At 42.6% G+C, this 25798-nt stretch overlaps 1 protein-coding gene across 1 annotated transcript in view; it reads left to right on the forward strand.

Moving 5' to 3' along the window:
• Nucleotides 1-1032: 1032 nt before the first annotated feature.
• The window catches only part of LOC311101436 (A-kinase anchor protein SPHKAP-like), a gene marked incomplete at its 5' end in the record, with an annotated part of 72966 nt that continues 48200 nt past the window's right edge, over nucleotides 1033-25798 (forward strand). Inside the window, one exon of the mRNA XM_084142581.1 lies at nucleotides 1033-1076. Coding sequence (XP_083998707.1) covers nucleotides 1033-1076 — 44 coding nt within the window. The remainder of the gene's footprint in view (nucleotides 1077-25798) is intronic.

Raw genomic sequence — 25798 nt, forward strand, 5'->3', positions numbered from 1 at the left:
ATGGATTGTGTATGTGTGCCATTTAGAGGGTGAATGGGCAAGACAAAATATTTAAGTGCCTTTGAACGGGGTATGGTAGTAGGTGCCAGGCACACTGGTTTGAGTGTGTCAAGAACTGCAACGCTGCTGGCTTTTTCACGCTCAACAGTTTCCCATGTGTATCAAGAATGGTCCACTACCCAAAGGACATCCAGCCAACTTGACAAAACTGTGGGAAGCATTGGAGTCAACATGCATCCCTGTGGAACGCTTTCAACACCTTGTAGAGTCCATGCCCCGACGAATTGAGGCTGTTCTGAGGGCAAAAGGGGGTGCAACTCAATATTAGGAAGGTGTTCCTAATGTTGTGTAAACTCAGTGTATGTGGATGTAAATTGTTCCCAAATTAAAAGTCACACAAGTAATGTGTGTGTTATTACCCCCCCCCCCCCCCCCCCCCCCCCCTTTTGCGTTGGGGCTGGTGGGTGAGTCACAGAGCATAATGACAAGGCAACATATGGCAGACTAACATGCTCTAACCATGAGGCACACACACACACATGCACATACAAATACACACACACACACACACACTGGATTGAGAGAGGACTTGGCTCATGTCAAGGTGTGAGAAAGCTAGATGTGGTCGGGCGTGTAAGAGAGATGGGCTGATATAAAATGGTGTGTGTGTGTGTGTGTGTGTGTGTGTGTGTGTGTTGTATATGACGATGTGCTGCTGTGCTTCCCACTTCCCAAGTTCCCATATCCATAATGCCACAGCAAAACACCTGCCATATAACGCAAGGGAAAACCACTGTGCTGTGGAAGAGAGCGGAAGGCAGCTCCATCTGTTGCCTTCATCTATAGCAGTCTCTCTGTGTGTTCATGAGCATGTGTGTGTCTGTGTGTGTGTGTCTGTGAAATATAGATGTACACAAACACTATCATCCACCATTCAATTATATTTTATATTTACATTTTAATATTGTCCTTTGCAGGCAGAAGAACCCCCACTAGGAGATAGAGGAGAGGAAGGAGGACAAGAACTAACAGATGCTATCGTCACTCTTCACTGTGCTCAGAAACTTCACTGAGAGGTAAGAGAAACGCTCTGGGCCATCTTTGTGATCTGCTCAACTGTGTGGGTGTGGATGACAGTTTGCATTGTGTGATTCACTGGATTTGAAATGTTCCAAAGTATCTAGAACACAACCTTTAAGGTAAACAGCTTAGAACGTTGTGAGTTTTGAGTGGTGTTCAGTAGGCAAACCTCCCCACCGCACCACATGTTGGATTACTTTCTAGGTCCACCTATGGCAGCAACATCGCTCTCTGGGCTAGACTCAATCAGATCAAGCGTTAAACGGCAATAGTTGAGACCTGCATAGCTGATGTTTTGGTAGTGTCGGAGGTGGAACTGCATTGGAGCTGTCAAATCGGCAGCTGCTCTTGTGATCATTGTCACGAAAGCCACACCCGTCCCAGTCGTGTTATAAGTTCAGAGCGAGAAAGTGTAGGCTATATAGAAATAATGATGCTCGATTTTCAAAATCAAGGCTTCAGAGGATTTATCTCAATGCGACTCCGTGCAGCCAATGGCAATTTCAGCTTAAGTATAATGTCGGGAGCCATTGTTGATTTGACAGCTCTAACGCAGTTCCGCCTCCGACACCATCAAACATCAGCTATGCGGATTTCTGCTAAAGCGGATCTGATTGAATCGGGCCCTAAATTGCCTCCATTCATCATGGACTAGGCAAGGCTACTTCAGGGATGGAGGCAGGGAGGAAGGGAGCGAGCGAGGGGGGAGGTAGAGAGGGAGAGAGGGAGAGAGAGTGAGAGAGAGCCAGAGAGAGAGATGAAAATGAGGCCAGCACTTCTCTGTGCTGAGGCAGAGGTCATAAAATGCTAATGGCTGCCTGTCTGCCTGTCTGTCTGTATGTCTGTCTATCTGCCTGTCTACCGTCTACCTGCTGACTGAGCACACAACTCCCTAGACCCAGACCCCGACCTAGGCCCAGACAAATGCAGGACTAGGGCTGTTGAGGAGGAGGAAGGAAGACTGTGGTTGTTGTGGGCAGGCGTAAGCAGCACTGATGAAGGTACTGATGCCAGTCTGTTCTGGGGTATCATTGGGTAATGGGATGTGAGTATATCTCACCACCATAGAGAAACAGGAGAAGCAGAGACAGGTGTGTTGATGAAAGGCTAGCCCACCACTGGGAAAGGGGCCATATCTGGGGAAAGCGTCATATCCGGAGATGGCTGGAAAATATACAGATAACACACAGTCATTTCCTTTGTCCCGATATCGACTCATTCAATATCCGATTTTGGTGGTCAAACACAGGTTATTGAGTTATTTGACATTATTTGTGTTAATGAGAAACCCCTGCTATTTGATGAGTATCTGATGTCTGATCATTTCTGCTGTCATTTGGGAGACGAGGTGCGCTATGATCTTAACCAATGATGGTGTAAAGGTCCCTTTCTCCCTGATTGTGACGTGAGTGTGTGATGTATGAGCCGCTTCATGTCTGACAGGAAACATTAGCATCAATGTTTGTAGCGTGATATCCCAGGTAACTAGTACCAACTGCAGCGCCCTCTACCTGCACCCCCAGCTGTGTGGAAGGAGGGGAGATACACAGGTAGGGGAGGGGGGTTGTGGATGAGAGGAGCCAGGGGAGAGGGCTGACTGACGGGATAGGCAAGTGGGGTGTTTGGGGGGAGAGGGGTCTAGTTAGAAGGGGCCAGGGGGGTGTTGTGTGCAGGTGTGTAATCAGTGTGCTGGGGCGTGATGGGGATGACTACAGTAATTAGGAGGAGATGTGACTGGCTGCACTGGGCTCCCGCTCAGCACCAGCTGTAAGCCAGAGCTTGTCCTCTCTCTCTCTATTTCTTACCTCCCTTTTACTCTCGCCTCTCTTTCTTTCCTTCTCGATCTCGCCCTCTAGTTTGCCTTCTCTCTCTCCTTCTGCGTCTGTCTATTTTTATATATGTATAGACTGTCATTGATTGAGGTTTTAATGTCTCCTTGTTGAAGTTATATTGGGTTTACATGTCGGGTAAAGAGATGAGTGTGTCTGTGTATAGGTACTAACACTGGCGCTTCTCTTTGGTCCTATGAAGTAAGCTGAGCTCTGCTAAGCTCATATCGCAGTTAAGAGTGATGCTTGGAGACACACACATACACACACACAGTCCCCCCCACACACATAGTCCCCCATCCCCGCCACACACACACTCTCCCTAGCAGATGCTTAGTAGTTTTGATCTGATAAAAGAAAGTCCATATCTCTATTGAAGGAGACAGTTTGTGTTGAGCGGCCTGCACAGACAGCAGGACGCCTGAGCAGACCTGGCTCTGGCCATCTGCTCCTGGCACCAGCACACTTACTCTGACTCTGACTCACATACTGATCCTCAGAAGCAGGTAGAGCACGTGTTTAACACACTGTTACACTGGAGCCCAGAGGCAACAGCCGACGTGGATGGGTTTCATGTGAATAGAGTTCAGATGGACTCTGGTCCTTTTACCTGAGGGGAGAGGAGTGGAGAGAAGAGGAGAGGGGTTAATTGACGGCAGGGAGAGAGCTCACCCTTCTGTCCCACTAGAACAGGGATCATCAACTAGATTCAGCCGGGGGATGGTTTTTCTTGAGCAGATGTTCAGGGGGCCGGAACATAATTACAAATAATTAGTAGACTGCAAATTGACCACAAGAAGCCCAAACATATATAATATTTGACTGAAACATAATAATTTAAACCTTACTTACATTTGTATACCTTCACATACACTACCAGTCAAAGGTGTGGACACACCTACTCATTCAAGGGTTATTCTTTATTTATACTATTTTTTACATTGTAGAATAATAGTGAAGACATCAAAACTATGAAATATCACATATGGAATCATGTAGTAACCAAAGAAGTGTTAAACAAATCAACATATATTTTATATTTGAGATTCTTCAAATAGCCACCCTTTGCCTTGATGACAGCTTTGCACACTCTTGGCATTCTCTCAACCAGCTTCATGAGGTAGTCACCTGGAATGCATTTCAATTAACAGGTGTGCCCTCTTAAAAATTAATTTGTGGAATTTCTTTCCTTCTTTATGCGTTTGAGCCAATCAGTTGTGTTGTGACAAGGTACAGAAGATAGCCCTATTTGGTAAAAGACCAAGTCCATATTATGACAAGGACAGCTCAAATAAGCAAAGAGAAACGACAGTCCATCATTACTTTAAGACATGAAGGTCAGTCAATATGGAACATTTCAAGAACTTTGAAAGTTTCTTAAAGTGCAGTCGCAAAAACCATCAAGCGCTATGATGAAACGGGCTCTCATGAGGACTTCCACAGGAATGGAAGACCCAGAGTTACCTCTGCGGCAGGAGATAAATTCATTAGAGTTGCCAGCCTCAGAAATTGCCGCCCAAATAAATGCTTCACAGAGTTCAAGTCACAGACACATCTCAACATCAACTGTTTAGAGGGGACTGTGCAAAGAAACCACTACTAAAGGACACCAATAAGAGAGACCTGCTTGGGCCAAGAAACACGAGCAATGGACATTAGACCAGTGGAAATTTGTCCTTTGGTCTGGAGTCCAAATTGGAGATTTTTGGTTCCAACTGCTGTGTCTTTGTGAGACACTGTGTGGGTGAACGGATGATCTCTGCATGTGTAGTTCCCACCGTAAAGCATGGAGGAGGAGGTTTTATGAGACACTGTCTGTGATTTATTTAGAATTCAAAGCACACTTAACCAGCATGGCTACCACAGCATTCTGCAGCGATACGCCATTCCATCTGGTTTGGGCTTAGTGGGACTATCATTTGTTTTTCAACAGGACAATTACCCAACACACCTCCAGGCTGTGTAAGGGCTAATTTACCAAGAAGGTGAGGAGTGCTGCATGGAGTGCTGCATCAGATGACCTGGCCTCCACAATCCCCCGACCTCAACCCAATTGAGATGGTTTGTGATGAGTCGGACGGCAGAGAGAAGGAAAAGCAGCCAACAAGTGCTCAGCATATGTGGGAACTCCTTCAAGACTGTTGGAAAAACATTCCAGGTGAAGCTGGTTGAGAGAATGTCAAGAGTGTGCAAAGCTGTCATCAAGTCAAAGGGTGGCTATTTGAAGAATCTCAAATATAAAATATATTTTGATTTGTTTAACACTTTTTTGGTTACTTCATGATACCATATGTGTTATTTCATAGTGTTGATGTCTTCACTATTATTCTACAATGTAGAAAATAGTAACAAATAAAGAAAAACCCTTGAATGAGTATGTGTGCCCAAACTTTTGACTGGTACTGTATATATATTATGAGTGAGAATACTTTGAAACAGATTTCCAAAATTAAAATAACTTTTTATGTCCAACATTTATGAATCTTCTTTGAAGATGTTTTTTAACTCTGAAAACTTGGGGGACCAAATAAAATCACCCGCAGGCCTGCAGGCCTACAGTTGGGGTCCCTGCACTAGAGCATCAATCATAAGCTGCTGGACAGGTTGAACATCCCTTCATTGTAGTTTGACAAGGTTTTGGATGTGTCTGTGGAGAAGACAATATTGTGTGTGTGTGTGTGTGTGTGTGTGTGTGTGTCTGTGTGTGTGCGTGCTTACTTGCATGTAGAGAATGTGTCTACATCTGTATCTTATGAATGTTGTCCCATGTTCCTCACACACATATTGTGGTCTGACATAATGGTTATGATTCATCATGGATGCTCATTCAGTAATGTCGTCAGTCATGTCGTACGTGCCAGATCCCCCTACAAATAACAGATAGTTGAAGACTTGCTACCTGGATAGAGAGGGACTCAACTTTAGTCCCAGAATAGGGTAGACCTGTGTGTTAGTTTAAAGGATACCGCATATGTTACACTAATCCAATGCATTACAACCACCAGAATGCCAATTAATTGGTTTTACTGTATGGCTACTATTTTAACAGAAGGACATCCTATCATCTCTTTCTCTCTTTTTTTTTCTCTCTCTCTCTCTCTCTCTCTCTCTCTCTCTCTCTCTCTCTCTCTCTCTCTCTCTCTCTCTCTCTCTCTCTCTCTCTCTCTCTCTCTCTCTCTCTCTCTCTCTCTCTCTCTCTCTCTCTCTCTCTCTCTCTCTCTCTCTCTCTCTCTCTCTCTCTCTCTCTCTCTCTCTCTCTCTCTCTCTCTCTCTCTCTCTCTCTCTCTCTCTCTCTCTCTCTCTCTCTCTCTCTCAATTCAATTCAATTCAATTTAAGGGTTTTATTGGCATGGGAAACGTATGTTAACATTGCTAAAGCAAGTGAAGTAGATAGTAAACAAAAGTGAAATAAACAATAAATATTAACAGTAAACATTACACTCAGAAGTTCCAAAAGAATAAAGACATTTCAAATGTCATATTATGTATATATACAGTGTTGTAGCAATGTGCAAATAGTTAAAGTACAAATGGGAAAATAAATAAACATAAATATGGGTTGTATTTACAATGGTGTTTGTTCTTCACTGGTTGCCCTTTTCTTGTGGCAACAGGTCACAAATCTTGCTGCTGTGATGGCACACTGTGGTTTTTCACCCAGTAGATAAGGGAGTTTATCAAAATTGGGTTTGTTTTTGAATTATTTGTGGATCTCTGTAATCTGAGGGAAATAGAGTTGAAGTCGGGAGTTAACATACACTTAGGTTGGAGTCATTAAAACTTGTTTTTCAACCACTCCACAAATTTCTTGTTAACAAACTATAGTTTTGGCAAGTCGGTTAGGATATCTACTTTGTGCATGACACAAGTAATATTTCCAACAATTGTTTACAGACAGATTATTTCACTTATAATTCTCTGTATCACATTTCCACTGGGTCAGAAGTTTACATACACTAAGTTGACTGTGCCTTTAAACAGCTTAGAAAATTCCAGAAAATGATGTCATAGCTGATAGGCTAATTGACATCATTTGAGTCAATTGGAGGTGTACCTGTGGATGTATTTCAAGGCCTACCTTCAAACTCAGTGCCTCTTTGCTTGACATCATGGGAAGGATGGAGACGCGTTCTGTCTCCTAGAGATGAACGTACTTTGGTGCGAAAAGTGCAAATCAATCCCAGAACAACAGTAAAGGACCTTGTGAAGATGCTGGAGGAAACAGGTACAAAAGTATCTATATCCACAGTAAAACGAGTCCTATATAGACATAACCTGAAAGGCCGCTCAGCAAGGAAGAAGCCACTGCTCCAAAACCGCCATAAAAAAGCCAGACTACGGTTTGCAACACATGGTCTGATGAAACAAAAATAGAACTGTTTGGCCATAATGACCATCGTTATGTTTGGAGGAAAAAGGGGGTACCTTGCAAGCCGAAGAATACCATCCCAACCGTGAAGCATGGGGGTGGCAGCATCATGCTGTGGAGGTGCTTTGCTGCAGGAGGGACTGGTGCACTTCACAAAATAGGTAGCATCATGAGGAAGGAAAATTATGTGGATATATTGATGCAACATCTCAAGACATCAGTCAGGAAGTTAAAGCTTGGTCACAAATGGGTCTTCCAAATGAACAATGACCCCAAGCATACTACCAAAGTTGTGGCAAAATGGCTTAAGGACAACAAAGTCAAGGTATTGGAGTGTCCATCACAAAGCCCTGACCTCAATCCTATAGAAAATGTGTGGGCAGAACTGAAAAAGCTTGTTTGAGCAAGGAGGCCTACAAACCTGACTAAGTTACACCAGCTCTGTCAGGAGGAACGGGCTACAATTTACCCAACTTATTGTGGGAAGCTTGTGGAAGGCTACCCAAAACATTTGACCGAAGTTAAACAATTTAAAGGCAATGCTACCAAATACTAATTGAGTGTATGTAAACTTCTGACCCACTGGGAATGTGATGAAAGAAATAAAAGCTGAAAGAAATAATTCTCTCTACTATTATTCTGACATTTCACATTCTTAAAATAAAATGGTTATCCTAACTGACCTAAGACAGGGTATTTTTACTATGATTAAATGTCAGGAATTGTGAAAAACTGAATTTAAATGTATTTGGCTAAGGTGTATGTAAACTTCCGACTTCAACTGTATGTGTCTCTAATATGGTCATACATTTGGCAGGAGGTTAGAAAGTGCAGCTCAGTTTCCACCTCATTTTGTGAGCAGTGTGCACATAGCCTGTCTTCTCTTGAGAGCCAGGTCTGCCTATGGCGGCCTTTCTCAATAGTCTGTACATAGTTAAAGTTTTCCTTAAGTTTGGGTCAGTCACAGTGGTCAGGTATTCTGCCACTGTGTACTCTCTGTTTAGGGCCAAATAGCATTCTAGTTTGCTCAATTTTTTTGTTAATTCTTTCCAATGTGTCAAGTAATTCTCTTTTTGTTTTCTCATGATTTGGTTGGGTCTAATTGTGTTGTTGTTGTTGTCCTGTGTGTTTCTGTAGGGTCTGTTTGTGTTTGTGAACAGTGCCCCAGGACCAGCTTACTTAGGGGACTCTTCTCCAAGTTCATCTCTCTGTAGGTGATGGCAATGTTATGGAAGGTTTGGGAATAACTTCCTTTTAAGTGGTTATAGAATTTAACGGCTCTTTTCTGGATTTTGATCATTAGCGGGTATCGGCCAAATTCTGCTCTGCATGCATTATTTGGTGTTTTCCGTTGTACGCTGAGGATATTTTTGCAGAATTCTGCATGCAGAGTCTCAATTTGGTGTGTGAGAGTTCTTGGTTGGTGAGCGGACCCCAGACCTCACAACCATAAAGGGCAATGGGTTCTATAACTGATTCAAGTATTTTTTGCCAGATCCTAATTGTATTTTTAATTTTATGTTCCTTTTGATGGCATAGAAGGCCCTTCTTGCCTTTTCTCTCAGATCGTTCACAGCTTTGTGGAAGTTACCTGTGGCGCTGATGTTTAGGCCGAGGTATGTGTTGTTTTTTGTGTGCTCTAGGGCCACGGTGTCTAGATGGAATTTGTATTTGTGGTCATGGCAACTGGACCTTTTTTGGAACACCATTATTTTTGTCTTACTGAGATTTACTGTCAGGGCCCAGGTCTGACAGAATCTGTGCAGAAGATCTAGGTGCTGCTGTAGGCCCTCCTTGGTTGGTGACAGAAGCACCAGATCATCAGCAAACAGTAGACATTTGACTTCAGATTCTAGTAGGGTGAGGCCGGGTGCTGCAGACTTTTCTAGTGCCCTTTTTAATTAGTTGATATATCTGTTGAAGAGGGTGGGGCTTAAATTGCATCCCTGTCTCACCCCACGGCCCTGTGGAAAGAAATGTGTGCCGCACGCTTGTTGTTTGTGTACATGGATTTTATAATGTTGTATGTTTTTCCCCCAACCCCATTTTCCATAAATTTATATAGCAGACCCTCATGCCAAATTGAGTCAAAAGTTTTTTTGAAATCAACAAAGCATGAGAAGACTTTGCCTTTGTTTTGGTTTGTTTGTTTGTCAATTAGGGTGTGCAGGGTGAATACGTGGTCTGTCATACGGTAATTTGGTAAAAAGCTAATTTGAGATTTGCTCAGTACATTGTTTTCACTGAGGAAATGAACTAGTCTGCTGTTAATGATAATGCAGAGGATTTTCCCAAGGTTGCTGTTGACGCTTATCCCACGGTAGTTATTGGGGTCAAATTTGTCTCCACTTTTGTGGATTGGGGTGATCAGTCCTTGGTTCCAAATATTGGGGAAGATGCCAGAGCTAAGGATGATGTTAAAGAGTTTAAGTATAGCCAATTCGAATTTGTGGTCTGTATATTTTATAATTTCATTGAGGATAACATCAACACCACAGGCCTTTTTGGGTTGGAGGGTTTGTATTTTGTCCTGTAGTTCATTCAATGTAATTGGAGAATCCAGTGGGTTCTGGTAGTCTTTAATAGTTGATTCTAAGATTTGCATTTGATCATGTATACTTTTTAGCTGTTTGTTCTTTGTTATAGGGCCAAAAAGATTGGAGAAGTGGTTTACCCATACATCTCTGTTTTGGATAGATAGCTCTTCGTTGTTTGTTTAGTGTTTTCCAATTTTCTATGGATTCTTCAATTACATTGAGCTGATTTCTGACATGCTGTTCCTTCTTTTTCCATAGTGTATTTCTGTATTGTTTTAGTGATTCACCATAGTGAAGGCGTAGGCTCAGGTTTTCTGGGTCTCTATGTTTTTGGATGGATAGGTTTCTCAATTTCTTTCTTAGGCTTTTGCATTCTTCATCAAACCATTTGTCACTGTTGTTACTTTTCTTCGGTTTTCTGTTAGAGATTTTTAGATTTGATAGGGAAGCTGAGGTCAAATATACTGCTCTCTCTCTCTCTCTCTCTCTCTCTCTCTCTCTCTCTCTCTCTCTCTCTCTCTCTCTCTCTCTCTCTCTCTCTCTCTCTCTCTCTCTCTCTCTCTCTCTCTCTGTCTCTCCAGTCATAGAGATAAACACTCAGTCCCAAGAACATTATTAGAATTGTAATCCATAATAAAAAATGGTGTCTCTGCGGGTTTGCATTTAGCCAACCCACTCCCTTGCCAAGAGTAGAGAATCACATAAAATCCAATAAATATTTACAGTGAGGCACTGAGACGTGGACAATACACATTACTGGACCCGTATCAGATGTCAACACAAACACACAAAAGGAAGAGTACGTAAACAAAGCAAACAAAAGGAGGGTAGATGGAAAATGAAACTCTTTAGAGGACAGAACAGGGAGTGAGTCAGCACCACGTCGGACAGATGTTCCCCTCAGATTAATATTCTCACTCCCAGTGTGTGTATGTGTGTGTGTGTGTTTTATCCTACCACGGACTCGCTGTGCTGTCTGATTTCATGCTTCCTGAGCAGCGAGAATGGAAAGACCCCTATCCTGCTGTCATGGCACTGTCACAAGATTTTAATAAATGATACTAACAATCAGGAATATAAGTCTCTCATCGGACGATGCGATGCATGCGGCGGCAACTGGGGCTAAATTTAGCTCCACTCCCTCCCTCTTGCACGGCGAACAACGTCAATCACACTGTTTACGACCGGCGCCATTTTATGATTTTTCCATTTCTTTATGAATTTTTAAACTACGGAAGTCTTTAGTTTTATAATGTCTCTGTCGGGCTTTAATTCACCCCTCCTGGCTTTGCTGTTGTTTTGTATCCTAATCAGCACGTGTCCAATGGAAAACAGCATTGAGACAGAACTTTTTTCCAGACATCCACCACCCGCCCATTCACTGTGGTCTTAATTGATCACAGAATTGATAGCAGGCAATTCATAATTGAGCTGTGTTTGCTAATTAAGTCTTGGAGTGGGCTAGTGGAATACTCTATCCTGTTTCCTAAGGCACATGTAAATTGACACACCTGAGAAATAAGTGATGGGCCTGCTTGATTTCGATCTGCCTCAGATAGGCTAGAGTAATTTCCTCTCCTGAAAAATGCTTGATCAGATTTCAGGCTGGCATGTGTGTGTCTGTGTGTGCTTGTGTGTGTGTTTGTGCACGCACACAAATACAAACACACAAATAGACTGTGACCTCCAGCACCATACTCCAGCTCAGACTAATCTCTCACTATTGTCTTGTGAGTGACTCTTCAGGCCTTTCAGAGTGCTACAGTCTACTGGATGAGAACTTCTATTATCTGTAAAAGGAAACAAATTAATGTAACACATCTCAGGACTCTAAAATAAACCCTTATAATATCCAGACCCATTTTCAAAGCCTAATCCCTTATTCTGGATAGTTTTCATGCTAGTGGTCCATGGTAGTGTATAGGGTTTGCGTCCCAAATGGCACCCTATTCCATATACAGTAGTGCACTACTTTTGACCAGAGACGTAATAGGGAATATGACCATTTGGGACACAGCCAAATCTATCTATGTTGATTGTTTCTTGCTCTGTTTAATTCTGTTTTGCCCCGTTGCCTGTAAAACACTCCCATCTGACTGCACTCGACACCTCTAAGCTTTTTCTTTCTGGGCAGTATTCATGTGGAACGCTCACTTTAGTCAGGGCAGACCAACCACCACACACACACATGCACACAGAGACACATGCACTCGCACGCAAGCACAGACACACACACACACACACCTGCATGGTACACACTTCCCTATTCTTCTCAGCGGGAGATTTTCGACAAAAACTAAACCTGTCTGTCCCACTAATCAGGGTAGAGGTGGGATCGATGGACAGTGAGCAGAGTGCCTCTGGTAGTGCTTTGGGCCTGCAGGTAGGCTGGCTGGCTGCTCAGCGCTCTGCCTCCCTTGGCTCCATGCCAGCCCCCCTGGCACTGCTTGTATGCTCCAGGCTGCAGAGACACTGACCACTGGGAGACACACAGGAGAAGGGGGTGGGGAGGGTGGGAGATCACGCAAGGGAGCGTTTAGGTAGTTGGAAGGTGGAAGGAGGGGGGGGGGGGGTATGCACATGTCTGATGTCCATTTATGCATTTGGAAGAGGATGTGGATGAATTACAACTGTTTTTGTAAAACAGAGGGCGACAGAGGAATCATCATGTTGTGCCATGTGGAATAAACAGGCAGGACACCCGTGATACAAGTCAGTATTCAAGGTACATCTATGTCTGAGGACGTTGGGAGATGACATGAAAACTGGACACTAGGGGCAACAGTGAGCACTGCTAGGGCGTTGTGAATGGGCTTAAGCATCTGCCTCTGGTTCCAAAGGTTGCTTGTTCGAGAGTTGTTTCTGATATTTTTGATTTAAGCCTATCCCAAACCTTAACCCATACCTTAACCATTTGGAGTTAATGCCTAACCTTAACCTTGGAACGATACAGAGAAGTAACCAAACACTTTGAAATTTGACATTTGGAACAACCTCGAATTTTGACGTTTGAGAAACATGGAAGAACGTCTAATTCTGACGTGAGACTGTGAGAGCTTATTGGGAATAAAACACCTGCTTGTAAACATGACTATTCCATTACTTTTTCATGTTTTAATTCTACTCTACCAGTGAGACTCGTCCTGTTGACTTTGATGCAACATGCTAACATGTACAGTATAATAAATATATGACTCAACTCCCTCAGAAACCTCTGTAAATGGGTCAACATTCAAGGTTTGTTAGGCAAGCACAGTGACTCACTCACTATATCCTATCAACAACAGACACCAGGCCTTGTCAGTCAGGTCACACACATATGCGTACACACACGCGTACACGCACACACACACATAAATCGCACACGCACACACATACGCACAGAATGTTAACCTTCTGATATGCCATAGCAATTATGCACGTTTGTGTCACATTTCAGACATGTTTATTACCATGTGTTTTTGCAGTGCATTCAAAGACTACAGCCTAATTTGCTGTGTCCGTGTTGTGTCTCAAATGGCACCCTATTCCCTATATAGTGCACTACTTTTGACCAGAGCCTTATGCACCCTGGTCAAAAGTAGGGCACTATTACTATATAGGGAATAGGGTGCCATTTGGGGGACACTATGACTGCCTACAATATTTTAGTGAGCTTGGTTAACATTTAAAGGGAGCATTCCGTTCTCTCTTCATAATCCTTATTGCTACATGGTCGGCAGCATAATGAAACCACGGGCTGCTCTTGGATATGTGGTGGTAGCCTGTTAGAAAGACAATAATTTAATTGGGGAGTCAAAACAACCTGGTATTCCATTTGATTTCCATGTTAATTCTAAACCTTAATTAAGTTCTCCGTGGCCGTCTAGAGTGCTTCCTCCTCTGCTTAGAAATTGATCGCTGAATGATTAGTTGATGAGGTTCTAAACTGCAGACTGAGCCCTGTTATGAACATATGGTTTTATAGCCTCAAAGGACTTCTCACATACAGTGGGGAAAAAAAGTATTTAGTCAGCCACCAATTGTGCAAGTTCTCCCACTTAAAAAGATGAGAGAGGCCTATAATTTTCATCATAGGTACACGTCAACTATGACAGACAAAATGAGGAAAAAAAATCCAGAAAATCACATTGTAGGATTTTTAATGAATTTATTTGCAAATTATGGTGGAAAATAAGTATTTGGTCAATAACAAAAGTTTCTCAATACTTTGTTATATACCCTTTGTTGGCAATGACACAGGTCAAACGTTTTCTGTAAGTCTTCACAAGGTTTTCACACACTGTTGCTGGTATTTTGGCCCATTCCTCCATGCAGATCTCCTCTAGAGCAGTGATGTTTTGGGGCTGTCGCTGGGCAACACGGACTTTCAACTCCCTCCAAAGATTTTCTATGGGGTTGAGATCTGGAGACTGGCTAGGCCACTCCAGGACCTTGAAATGCTTCTTACGAAGCCACTCCTTCGTTGCCCGGGCGGTGTGTTTGGGATCATTGTCATGCTGAAAGACCCAGCCACGTTTCATCTTCAATGCCCTTGCTGATGGAAGGAGGTTTTCACTCAAAATCTCACGATACATGGCCCCATTCATTCTTTCCTTTACACGGATCAGTCGTCCTGGTCCCTTTGCAGAAAAACAGCCCCAAAGCATGATGTTTCCACCCCCATGCTTCACAGTAAGTATGGTGTTCTTTGGATGCAACTCAGCATTCTATGTCCTCCAAACACGACGAGTTGAGTTTTTACCAAAAAGTTCTATTTTGGTTTCATCTGACCATATGACATTCTCCCAATCCTCTTCTGGATTATCCAAATGCACTCTAGCAAACTTCAGACGGGCCTGGACATGTACTGGCTTAAGCAGGGGGACACGTCTGGCACTGCAGGATTTGAGTCCCTGGCGGCGTAGTGTGTTACTGATGGTAGGCTTTGTTACTTTGGTCCCAGCTCTCTGCAGGTCATTCACTAGGTTCCCCCGTGTGGTTCTGGGATTTTTGCTCACCGTTCTTGTGATCATTTTGACCCCACGGGGTGAGATCTTGCATGGAGCCCCAGATCAAGGGAGATTATCAGTGGTCTTGTATGTCTTCCATTTCCTAATAATTGCTCCCACAGTTGATTTCTTCAAACCAAGCTGCTTACCTATTGCAGATTCAGTCTTCCTAGCCTGGTGCAGGTCTACAATTTTGTTTCTGGTGTCCTTTGACAGCTCTTTGGTCTTGGCCATAGTGGAGTTTGGAGTGTGACTGTTTGAGGTTGTGGACAGGTGTATTTTATACTGATAACAAGTTCAAACAGGTGCCATTAATACAGGTAACGAGTGGAGGACAGAGGAGCCTATTAAAGAGGAAGTTACAGGTCTGTGAGAGCCAGAAATCTTGCTTGTTTGTAGGTGACCAAATACTTATTTTCCACCATAATTTGCAAATAAATTCATTAAAAATCCTACAATGTGATTTTCTGGATTTTTTTCCCTCAATTTGTCTGTCATAGTTGACGTGTACCTATGATGAAAATTACAGGCCTCTGTCATCTTTTTAAGTGGGAGAACTTGCGCAATTGGTGGCTGACTAAATACTTTTTCCCCCCACTGTATAACATCCATGCACATGTTCAATGTTCAATGACAAAGAAGTGAGAAATTACCTTCTGTTGATGTTTTATACCTCTGAATCCTGGTACTACACCATTGTGGGTTTGTGTTGTTGTAAAGAAAGGAGAAGGGCAGACTGTGCAGTGAAGATGAACCCACTACTCATGTATGGGTGTGTGTTTGTGTGTGTTTGTGTGTGTGTGTGTGTGTGTGTGTGTGTGTGTGTGTGTGTGTGTGTGTGTGTGTGTGTGTGTGTGTGTGTGTGTGTGTGCGCGCGCATGTACAGTGCTTTCATAAAGTATTTATACCCCTTGACTTATTCCACATTTTGTTGTGTTACAGCCTGAATTCAAAATTGATTAAATATTTTTTTTTCTAACGCATTTACACACAATACCCCATAATGACAGTGAAAACATGTTTTTAGAAATTTTTGAAAATGAAATAGAGAAATATCACATTTACATAGTATTCACACCCCTGAGTCAATACTTTGTAGAAGCACCTTTGGCGGCGATTACAGCTTTGAGTCATCTTGGGTGTGTCTGTATCAGCTTTACACATCTGGATTTGGGGATTTTCTCCCATTGTTCCTTGCAGATCTTCTGAAGTTCTGTTAAGTTAGATGGGTGCGGCGGTGAACAGCAATCTTTCCAAATATTTTCAATGGAATTCAAGTCCAGACTTTGTCTGGGCCACTCAAGGACTTTTACATTCTTGTTCTGAAGCCATTCCAGCATTGCTTTGGCTGTATGCTTGGGTCGTTTTCACTCTAAGGTCATTTGCAGGTTCTCATCAACGATTTTCCTGTATTTGGCTCCATTCATTGCTTCGTCTATTCTTACCAGTCTCCCAGTTCCTGCCGCATTTTTTAAAACATTTTTAGTCATTTAGCAGACGCTCTTATCCAGAGCGACTTACAGGAGCAAGTAGGGTTAAGTGCCTTGCTCAAGGGCACATCAACATATTTTTCACCTAGTCGGCTCGGGGATTAGATCCCCATAGCATGATGCTGCCCCCACCATGCTTCACGGTAGGGATGGTGTTAGACAGGTGATGAGCTGTGCCTTGTTTTCTCCAGACATACACTACCGTTCAAAAGTTTGGGGTCACTTAGAAATGTCCTTGTTTTCCATGAAAACATACATGAAATGAGTTTGAATAGGAAATATAGCAAAATGCATAGGAAATAGTAGTACACAGCATTGTACGAGATCTTCAGTTTCTTGGCAATTTCTCGCATGGAAAAGCCTTCATTTCTCAGAACAAGAATAGACTGACGAGTTTCAGAAGAAAGTTATTTGTTTCTGGCCATTTTGAGCCTGTAATCGAACCCACAATTGCTGATGCTCCAGATACTCAACTAGTCTCAAGAAGGCCAGTTTTATTGCTTCTTTAAATCAGCACAACAGTTTTCATCTGTGCTAACATAATTGCAAAAGGGTTTTCTAATGATCAATTAGCCTTTTAAAATGATAAACTTGGATTAGCAAACACAACGTGCCATTGGAACACAGGACTGATGGTTGCTGATAATGGGCCTCTGTACGCCTATGTAGATATTCCATAAAAAATCTGCCGTTTCCAGCTACAATAGCCATTTACAACATTAACAATGTCTACACTGTATTGCTGATCAATTTTATGTTATTTTAATGGACAACCAAATTGCTTTTCTTTCAAAAACAAGGACATTTCTAATTGACCCCAAACTTTTGAACGGTAGTGTAGCACTTTGAATTCAGGCCAAAGAGTTACATTTTTTTGTCTAATCAGACAATAGAATCTTTTGCCTTATGATCTCAGAGTCTTTCATGTGCCTTTTTGCAAACTCCAGGCATGCTGTCATGTGCCTTTTTCTCAGGATTGCTTTAGTCTGGCCACTCTCCCATAAAGCCCAGATTGGTGAAGTGCTGTAAAGACTATTGTCCTTCTGGCAGGTTCTCCCATCTCAGCCAAATAACTCTGTAGTTATGTCAGAGTGGTCATTGGGTTCTAGGTCACTTCCCTGACCGAAGATCCTTCTTGCCCGGTTGCTCAGTTTGGTCGGGCAGCCAGCTCTAGGTAGAGTCTGGGTAGTTCCATATTTTTTCAATTTCCCACTGATTGGGACCACTGTGCTCTTGGAAACTTCAACACACTAGAAACAGTTTTATACCCTTCTCCAGATATATGCCTCATCACAATTCTATCTCAGAGATCTACGGGCAGTTCCTTCGACTTCATTGTATAGTTTTCTGCTCTGACATGCACTGTCAACTGTGGGACCTTCTATAGACAGGTGTGTTTCTTTCTAAATCTTGTCCAAACAATTGAATAGGCCACAGGTGGACTCCAATCAAGTTGTAGTGACATCTCAAAGATGATCAATGGAAATTGGATGCACCTTTCAACCTCTGCCATATCGTGGATTCAGAACTATCTATCTAATATAGCTCAAAGGGTTTTCTTTAATGGAAGCTTCTCTAATGTCAAACATTTAAAGTGTGGTGTACCACAGGGCAGCTCTTTAGGCCGTCAACTCTTCATTTTTTATTTTTTACCAATGACCTGCCACTGGCATTAAACAAAGCATGTCTGTCCATGTATGCTGATAATTCAACCATATACGCATCAGCAACCACAGCTAATGAAGTCACTGAAACCCTTAACAAAGAGTTGCAGTCTGTTTTGGAATGGGTGGCCACTAATAAACTGGTCCTGAACATCTCTAAAACTAAGAGCATTGTATTTGGTACAAATCATTCCCTAAATTCTAGACCTCCGCTGAATCTGGTAATGAATGGTGTGGCTGTTGAACAAGTTGAGGAGACTAAATTACTTGCCATTACCTTAGATTGTAAACTATCATGGTCAAAACATATAGATTCAAAGGTAGTAAAGATGGGGAGAGGTCTGTCTGTAATAAAGAGATGCTCTGCTTTTTTGACACAACACTCCAAAAAGCAAGTTCTGCAGGCTCTAGTTTAGTCTAATCTTGATTATTGTCCAGTCGTGTGGTCCAGTGCTGCAAGGAAAGACCTAGTTAAGCTGCAGCCGGCCCAAAACAGAGCGGTACGTCTTGCTCTTCATTGTAATCAGAGGGCTGATATAAATACTATGCATGCCAGTCTCTCTTGGCTAAGAGTTGAGGAGAGACTGACTGCATCACTTCTTCTTTTTATAAGAAACATTAATGTGTTGAAAATCCCAAATTGTTTGCATAGTCAACATACACACAGCTCTGAGACACACACTTACCGCACCAGACATGCACCATGGGTCTTTTCACAGTCCCCAAATCCAGAACAAATGCAAGAAAGCGTACAGTATTATATAGAGCCATTAATGCATGGAACTCTGTTCCATCTCATATTGCTCAAATAAACAGCAAATCTGGTTTCAAAAAACAGATAAAGCAACACCTCATGGCACAACACCTCTCCCCTATTTGACCTAGATAGTTTATGTGTATGTATTGATATGTAGGCTACATGTGCCTTTTTTTTAAATGTATGTAGTTCTGTCCTTGACCTGTTCTTGTCTATTAATGTTCTGTATTATGTCATGTTTCATGTTTTGTGTGGACACCAGGAAGAGTAGCTGCTGCTTTTGCAACAACTAATGGGGCTCCTAATAAAATACAAAATACCAAAATACCTGAGCTCAATTTGGAGTGTCATAGCAAAGGGGTGTGAATACTTATGTCAATCTATTTTATTTTTATTTAACCTTTTATTTAACCAGGCAAGTCAATAAAAACAAATTCTTATTTACAATGACGGCCTACCAAGAGGCGAAAGGCCTACCTTGGGGACGGGGGCTGGGATAAAAAATTAAATGTAGGACAAAACACACATCACGACAAGAGAGACACCACAACACTACATAAAGAGAGACCTAAGACAGCAACACATCATGGCAGCAATACAACATGACAACACAACATGGTAGCAACACAACATGACAACAACACAACATGGTAGAAACACAACATGGCATCAGCACATGGTAGCAGCCCAAACATGGTACAAACATTGTTAGGCACAGCACGAAGGGCAAAAAAGTAGAGACAACAATACATCACGCGAAGCAGCCACAAGTGTCAGTAAGAGTGTCCATTATTGAGTTTTTGAATGTAAAGATGGAGATAAAACTGTCCAGTTTGAGTGTTTTTTTGCAGCTCGTTCCAGTCGCTAGCTGCAGCAAACTGAAAAGAGGAGCGACCAGGGATGTGTGTGCTTTGGAGATCTTTAACAGAATGTGACTGGCATAATTGGTGCTGTTTGAGGAGGATGAGGGTTGCATATCTCAGATAGGGGGGAGTGAGGCCTAAGAGGATTTGATAAATAGGCGTCAACCAGTGGGTCTTGCGACGGGTATACAGAGATGACCAGTTTACAGAGGAGTATAGAGTGCAGTGATGTGTCCTATAAGGAGCATTGGTGGCAAATCTGATGGCCGAATGGTAAAGAACATCTAGCCGCTCGAGAGCACCCTTACCTGCCGATTTATTAATTACATCTCCGTAATCTAGCATGGGTAGGATGGTCATCTGAATCAGGGTTAGTTTGGCAGCTTGGGTGAAAAAGGATCAATTACGATACAGGAAACCACATCTAGCGATTACGATAGAGGAAACCACGTCTAGATTTAACCTTAGCCTGCAGGTTGAATATGTGCTGAGAGAAGGACAGTGTACTGTCTAGCCATACTCCCAAGTACTTGTATGAGGTGATACTTCAAGCTCTAAACAGAGGTATTAGTCACACCAGTGGGGCAGGAGGCAGGCATTCTTCTTACTGAACCACATTACCTTTGTTTTGGAGGTGTTCAGAACAAAAAGGGCAGAGAAAGCTTGCTGGACACTAAGAAAGCTTTGTTGTAGAGCATTTAACTCAAAATCCAAGGAGGGGTCAGCTGAGTATAAGACTGTATCATCTGGATATAAATGGATGAGAGAGCTTCCTACTGCCTGAGCTATGTTGTTGATGTGAATTGAGAAGACATGGGTCCTAGGATCGAGCCTTGGGGTACTCCCTTGGTGACAGGCAGTGGCTGAGACAGCAGATGTTCTGACTTTACACATTGCACTCTTTGAGAGAGGTAGTTAGCAAACCAGGCCAAAGACCCCTCAGAGACACCAATACTCCTTAGCCGACCCACAAGAACGGAATGAATGGGCTACCATATCAAAAGCTTTGGCCAAACCAATAATAATAGCAGCACAACATTGCTTAGAGTCAAGGGCAGTGGTGACATAATTTAGGACCTTTAAGGTTGTTGAAGTGACACATCCACATTCAATTAGATATTTCTGTATTTCATTTATAATACATTTGAAAAAATGTCTAAAAATATGTTTTCTCTTTGTCATTGTGGGCTATTGTGTGTAGATGGGTGAGAAAAAATACATATTGAATCCATTTTGAATTCAGGCTATAACACAACAAAATGTGGAATAAGGGGTATGAATACTTTCTGAAGGTACTGTATGTCCGCATTGGTGTGCATACAGTGGTGTCTAGGATTAAGTAGACTAAAAGCTTCCTCCTTCATTTCTCTGGCATCCTGGGAGGATTAAAGTGGACAGGCGATAATCAGCGCCGAACAGAGAGAGAAAGAGAGAGAGTGAGATATAGAGAGACAGAGTCAGAGAGACAGATAGAGAGAGAGGGATAGAGACAGAGTGAGGGAGAGAGAGTTGTGGGTCTTCTCCTCAGCTAACTCCTCCACTCTTCAGGAAAATCAATCTAACAAACCGCTGTGTCTCAAATGAGCATCGTAGCCTAGTGTTCTGTTGTACCAGTCCTGACTTGGCTTGACTCTGGGCTCTGACTGACTAGGCCTCAGCGTGAACAGCCACCAGCCGGAAGCACAAGCTGTCACCAGCCACTACCGTAAGGAAACCTCCTTCCTTTACCATCCCCTATACCATCTGCCAAGACTCCAACCCCCCACCCATCTGACTGCCACTCTACTGTACATACTGTACATCTCATTCACTTTACTACTATCTACCCACCAACACACCACAGCTCCTAATGTAACTCCACCATTTACAGTATCACCCCCTGCCACCTATACCCACCGCCAACACTCCCCACCTTCAAACCTCCTGTCCCACTGCCTCCCCAGACAGGCCATTGAATGAATGTCAAATATTTGACCTGAGCTTGTGAAATCAAGTTGATCCTCCCACTCATCCCAAGTCCACTGTGTAAACCTTTATGTACAATAGTGGCAACAGTGTCAGCAGAGGCCCCTCACCCAGACCCTCATTAACCTCTCAATATGATTATAATAATAATAATTATCATCTCTGTTAATCACATCCTCTGCTCATTATTCTACGTAAACAGGTGACTAGGCGCAGAGGACCAATCATGTGAATGTGCAGGTATAACTGCAGAGAGAGGGGAGCGTGATTAGACTGATTAATGAAGTCATTAGCCATAATTGCAGCCACATCAATGAGCCCCCATTTGCCATTTATGTAACGCTGAAATGCACTGTTCCCTGCCACCATACGCACATTCGTGTGAGAATGATAGGTGTGAAATCGATAGAATGGCCATAATATGCTTAAGTCCACCTTTCGGTGAAGCTCCGATTTCATGCATCATTGATCTCTGCGTAAAATATTTTTTCTCTACTCCATTTGCAATCCATTTACATCTTTCTCAGAGAAATGTGAGACAGAAGTGTGGCAGTCATTGGAATGTCATTAATATCCATAACGGTCTTGTCTATCAGTGTAATCTTCCATCCAGGGTGTGTACACAAAGACACAAACACACACACACACACACTCCACTGTGAAACTCTTATTAATAAAGTCTTCTTGTCCTTTGATGAGGGGATAAAAGCCAGATTACATCAACTGGAGAGATGTGATGGACATAATAGTCAATTTAATACACTCCTGTTAGTCCAAGCAGTCACAAATCCTTTTTTAACAAACATGGCCAAACACATACACACAAATACACACACAAGCACTCACACACGCAAATACGAGTGTAAACACACACACACAAATACACAGGCAGACATATGCACACCACACACTTTTACAATTCTCTATTTATTGCTGTTTTCCCATCCTTCAATTACTCTCTTTTTCACAAACAACTATCATCTGCCTACAGAACAATAACCAAATCAAACCATGTGTAACCATCTACATATTCTGGTATTCCATCTCTTCTAACTGAGTAAAGCTAAATATCATATAAAGGCCCAGTGCTGTCAAAAACATGATTTTCCTGTGTTTCATACAGTGAGGGAAAAAGGTATTTGATCCCCTGCTGATTTTGTACGTTTGCCCACTGACAAAGAAATGATCAGTCTATAATTTTAATGGTAGGTTTATTTGAACAGTGAGATACAGAATAACAAAAAAATCCAGAAAAACGCATGTCACAAATGTTATAAATTGATTTGCATTTTAATGAGGGAAATAAGTATTTGACCCCCTCTCCATCAGAAAGATTTCTGGCTCCCAGGTGTCTTTTATACAGGTAACGAGCTGAGATTAGGAGCACACTCTTAAAGGGAGTGCTCCTAATCTCCGTTTGTTACCTGTATAAAAGACACCTGTCCACAGAAGCAATCAATCAATCAGATTCCAAACTCTCCACCATGGCCAAGACCAAAGAGCTCTCCAAGGATGTCACGAACAAGATTGTAGACCTACACAAGGCTGGAATTGGCTACAAGACCATCGCCAAGCAGCTTGGTGAGAAGGTGACAAGAGTTGGTGCGATTATTCGCAAATGGAAGAAACACAAAATAACTGTCAATCTCCCTCAACCTGGGGCTCCATGCAAGATCTCACCTCGTGGAGTTGCAATGATCATGAGAACGGTGAGGAATCAGCCCAGAACTACACGGGAGGATCTTGTTAATGATCTCAAGGCAGCTGGGACCATAGTCACCAAGAAAACAATTGGTAACACACTACGCCGTGAAGGACTGAAATCCTGCAGCGCCCGCAAGGTCCCCCTGCTCAAGAAAGCACATATACAGGCCCGTCTGAAGTTTGCCAATGAACATCTGAATGATTCAGAGGAGAACTGGGTGAAAGTGTTGTGGTCAGATGAGACCAAAATCGAGCTATTTGGCATCAACTCAACTCGCCGTGTTTGGAGGAGGAGGAATGCTGCCTATGACCCCAAGAACACCGTCCCCACCGTCAAACATGGAGGTGGAAACATTATGCTTTGGGGGTGTTTTTCTGCTAAAGGGACAGGACAACTTCACCGCATCAAAGGGACGATGGACGGGGCCATGTACCGTCAAATCTTGGGTGAGAGCCTCCTTCCCTCAGCCAGGGCATTGAAAATGGGTCGTGGATGGGTATTCCAGCATGACAATGACCCAAAACACACGGCCAAGGCAACAAAGGAGTGGCTCAAGAAGAAGCACATTAAGGTCCTGAAGTGGCCTAGCCAGTCTCCAGACCTTAATCCCATAGAAAATCTGTGGAGGGAGCTGAAGGTTCGAGTTGCCAAACGTCAGCCTCAAAACCTTAATGACTTGGAGAAGATCTGCAAAGAGGAGTGGGACAAAATCCCTCCGGAGATGTGTGCAAACCTGGTGGCCAAGTACAAGAAACGTCTGACCTCTGTGATTGCCAACAAGGGTTTTGCCACCAAGTACTAAGTTATGTTTTGCTGATGGAGAGGGGGTCAAATACTTATTTCCCTCATTAAAATGCAAATCAATTTATAACATTTGTGACATGCGTTTTTCTGGATTTTGTTGTTGTTATTCTGTCTCTCACTGTTCAAATAAACCTACCATTAAAATTATAGACTGATCATGTCTTTGTCAGTGGGCAAACGTACAAAATCAACAGGGGATCAAATACTTTTTTCCCTCACTGTATATATTTCCACACTGTGGGGTTGGAAAAATACTGTGAAGTTGTGAAAATGATGATAATGCCATTTTAGTGTATGAGCTGTTTGAATACACCTTCTGAAATGTCAGCCTGTCTTGGTGGGATGGAGTTTTGGCCTGCCAGACATTAAATTAGTTAATATTAGACCAATAAGAAAGAGAGTTCCAAACCTCTCTGCCAACAACAGCTAGTTTTCAGTTTTCCCTTCCCCACTCAGACCACACCCAAACAGACCTAGCTAAATTCTTGCTTGAGAAATTGCTCTTTGCTAAGAAGCTATTTTTGTTTGTTTCTTTTTGACAATTTTAATTGAAAACAATCACAGTAAGGTACTTAATTGTTACCCGAGAAATGATTTGATATTGGACCTTTAAATGTATAGCATTACTGTAAATGCAATTGCCATGAGCAGCCACTCACCACCCAGTAAGAGATTCTTCTTAGCTGTGGGTGACGTAACCTCCCCTTTACAGTAGCATGTGTTGTGTTTGTCCTCTGGTCCCAGGGGTGAAGGGTCAAACTCTCACTACTCCTAATGTCCCATAAATATTTCTGTCTGTGTCACAACCACTCAGACTCATTCTGAAACCACTGTAGTCGCTGTCTCTCGTTTCATTATTCTCTCACTCGCGCTCTCTGTTTCTCGCTCTCTGCCTTTATCTCTCTCTCCCTGTTTCAGTCTCTCTGCCTTTAGCATATTTTTCTCTCTACCTCTCCCTCTAGATATATATATCTGTCTGCCTGCCTCTTCCCTCTCTGCCTCTTCCCTCCATCTTTCTCTCACTCTGCCTCTCTCTCTCCATTTTGCATGTACACATATTTTTCCAACCGCTACTCCAATCGTGTGTTCCTGTTTTGCAACCAGGCAGGTTTTAAAATAACTCATATGTGACAGGGATTTAAAAGTGAGAGCAGTCTCTTCTGATTTCTACACTGAAATGCTTTGCTCCTACTGGCTCACTCTGATGTGATTCTGTGTTGATGATGGTGATGAGATGATTTGAGTGGTTGCTTTAATCTTTGCCGTTCCTTCTATCTTTAAAAAAAAGAAAAGACCTGATGGAATTATTCCCTTTAAATGGCTTTGGGATTAGGGGACACTGAGAGAAACAGAGGGAGGGAGGGAGGAAGGGATGAGAACGGAGAGAGGGATGGAGAGAGAGAGAGAAAGGGAGAAAGAGGGAGAAGGATAGCGATAGACAGAGGGGAAATATGGAGAGAAAGAGAGAGGGGGAAAGATGGAGAGAGAGAAAGAGAAGAGAGAGACATGGTGTCCTGTCTACTCTGAGCCAGACAATCAGTACACTCTTAGAAAAAATGTGCTACCTAGAACTTAAAAGGGTTTTTTCGGCCTATTTTGTTGCCTTACAACCTGGAATTAAAATGGATTTTGGTGGGGGTTGTATCATTTGATTTACACAACATGCCTACCACTTTGAAGATGCAAAATACATATTTTTTGTGAAACAAACAAGAAATAAGACAAAAAAACTGAAAACTTGAGC

This window comes from Coregonus lavaretus, assembly GCF_964263955.1.
Source record: "Coregonus lavaretus genome assembly, chromosome: 26".
NCBI classification, from domain to species: domain Eukaryota; kingdom Metazoa; phylum Chordata; class Actinopteri; order Salmoniformes; family Salmonidae; genus Coregonus; species Coregonus lavaretus.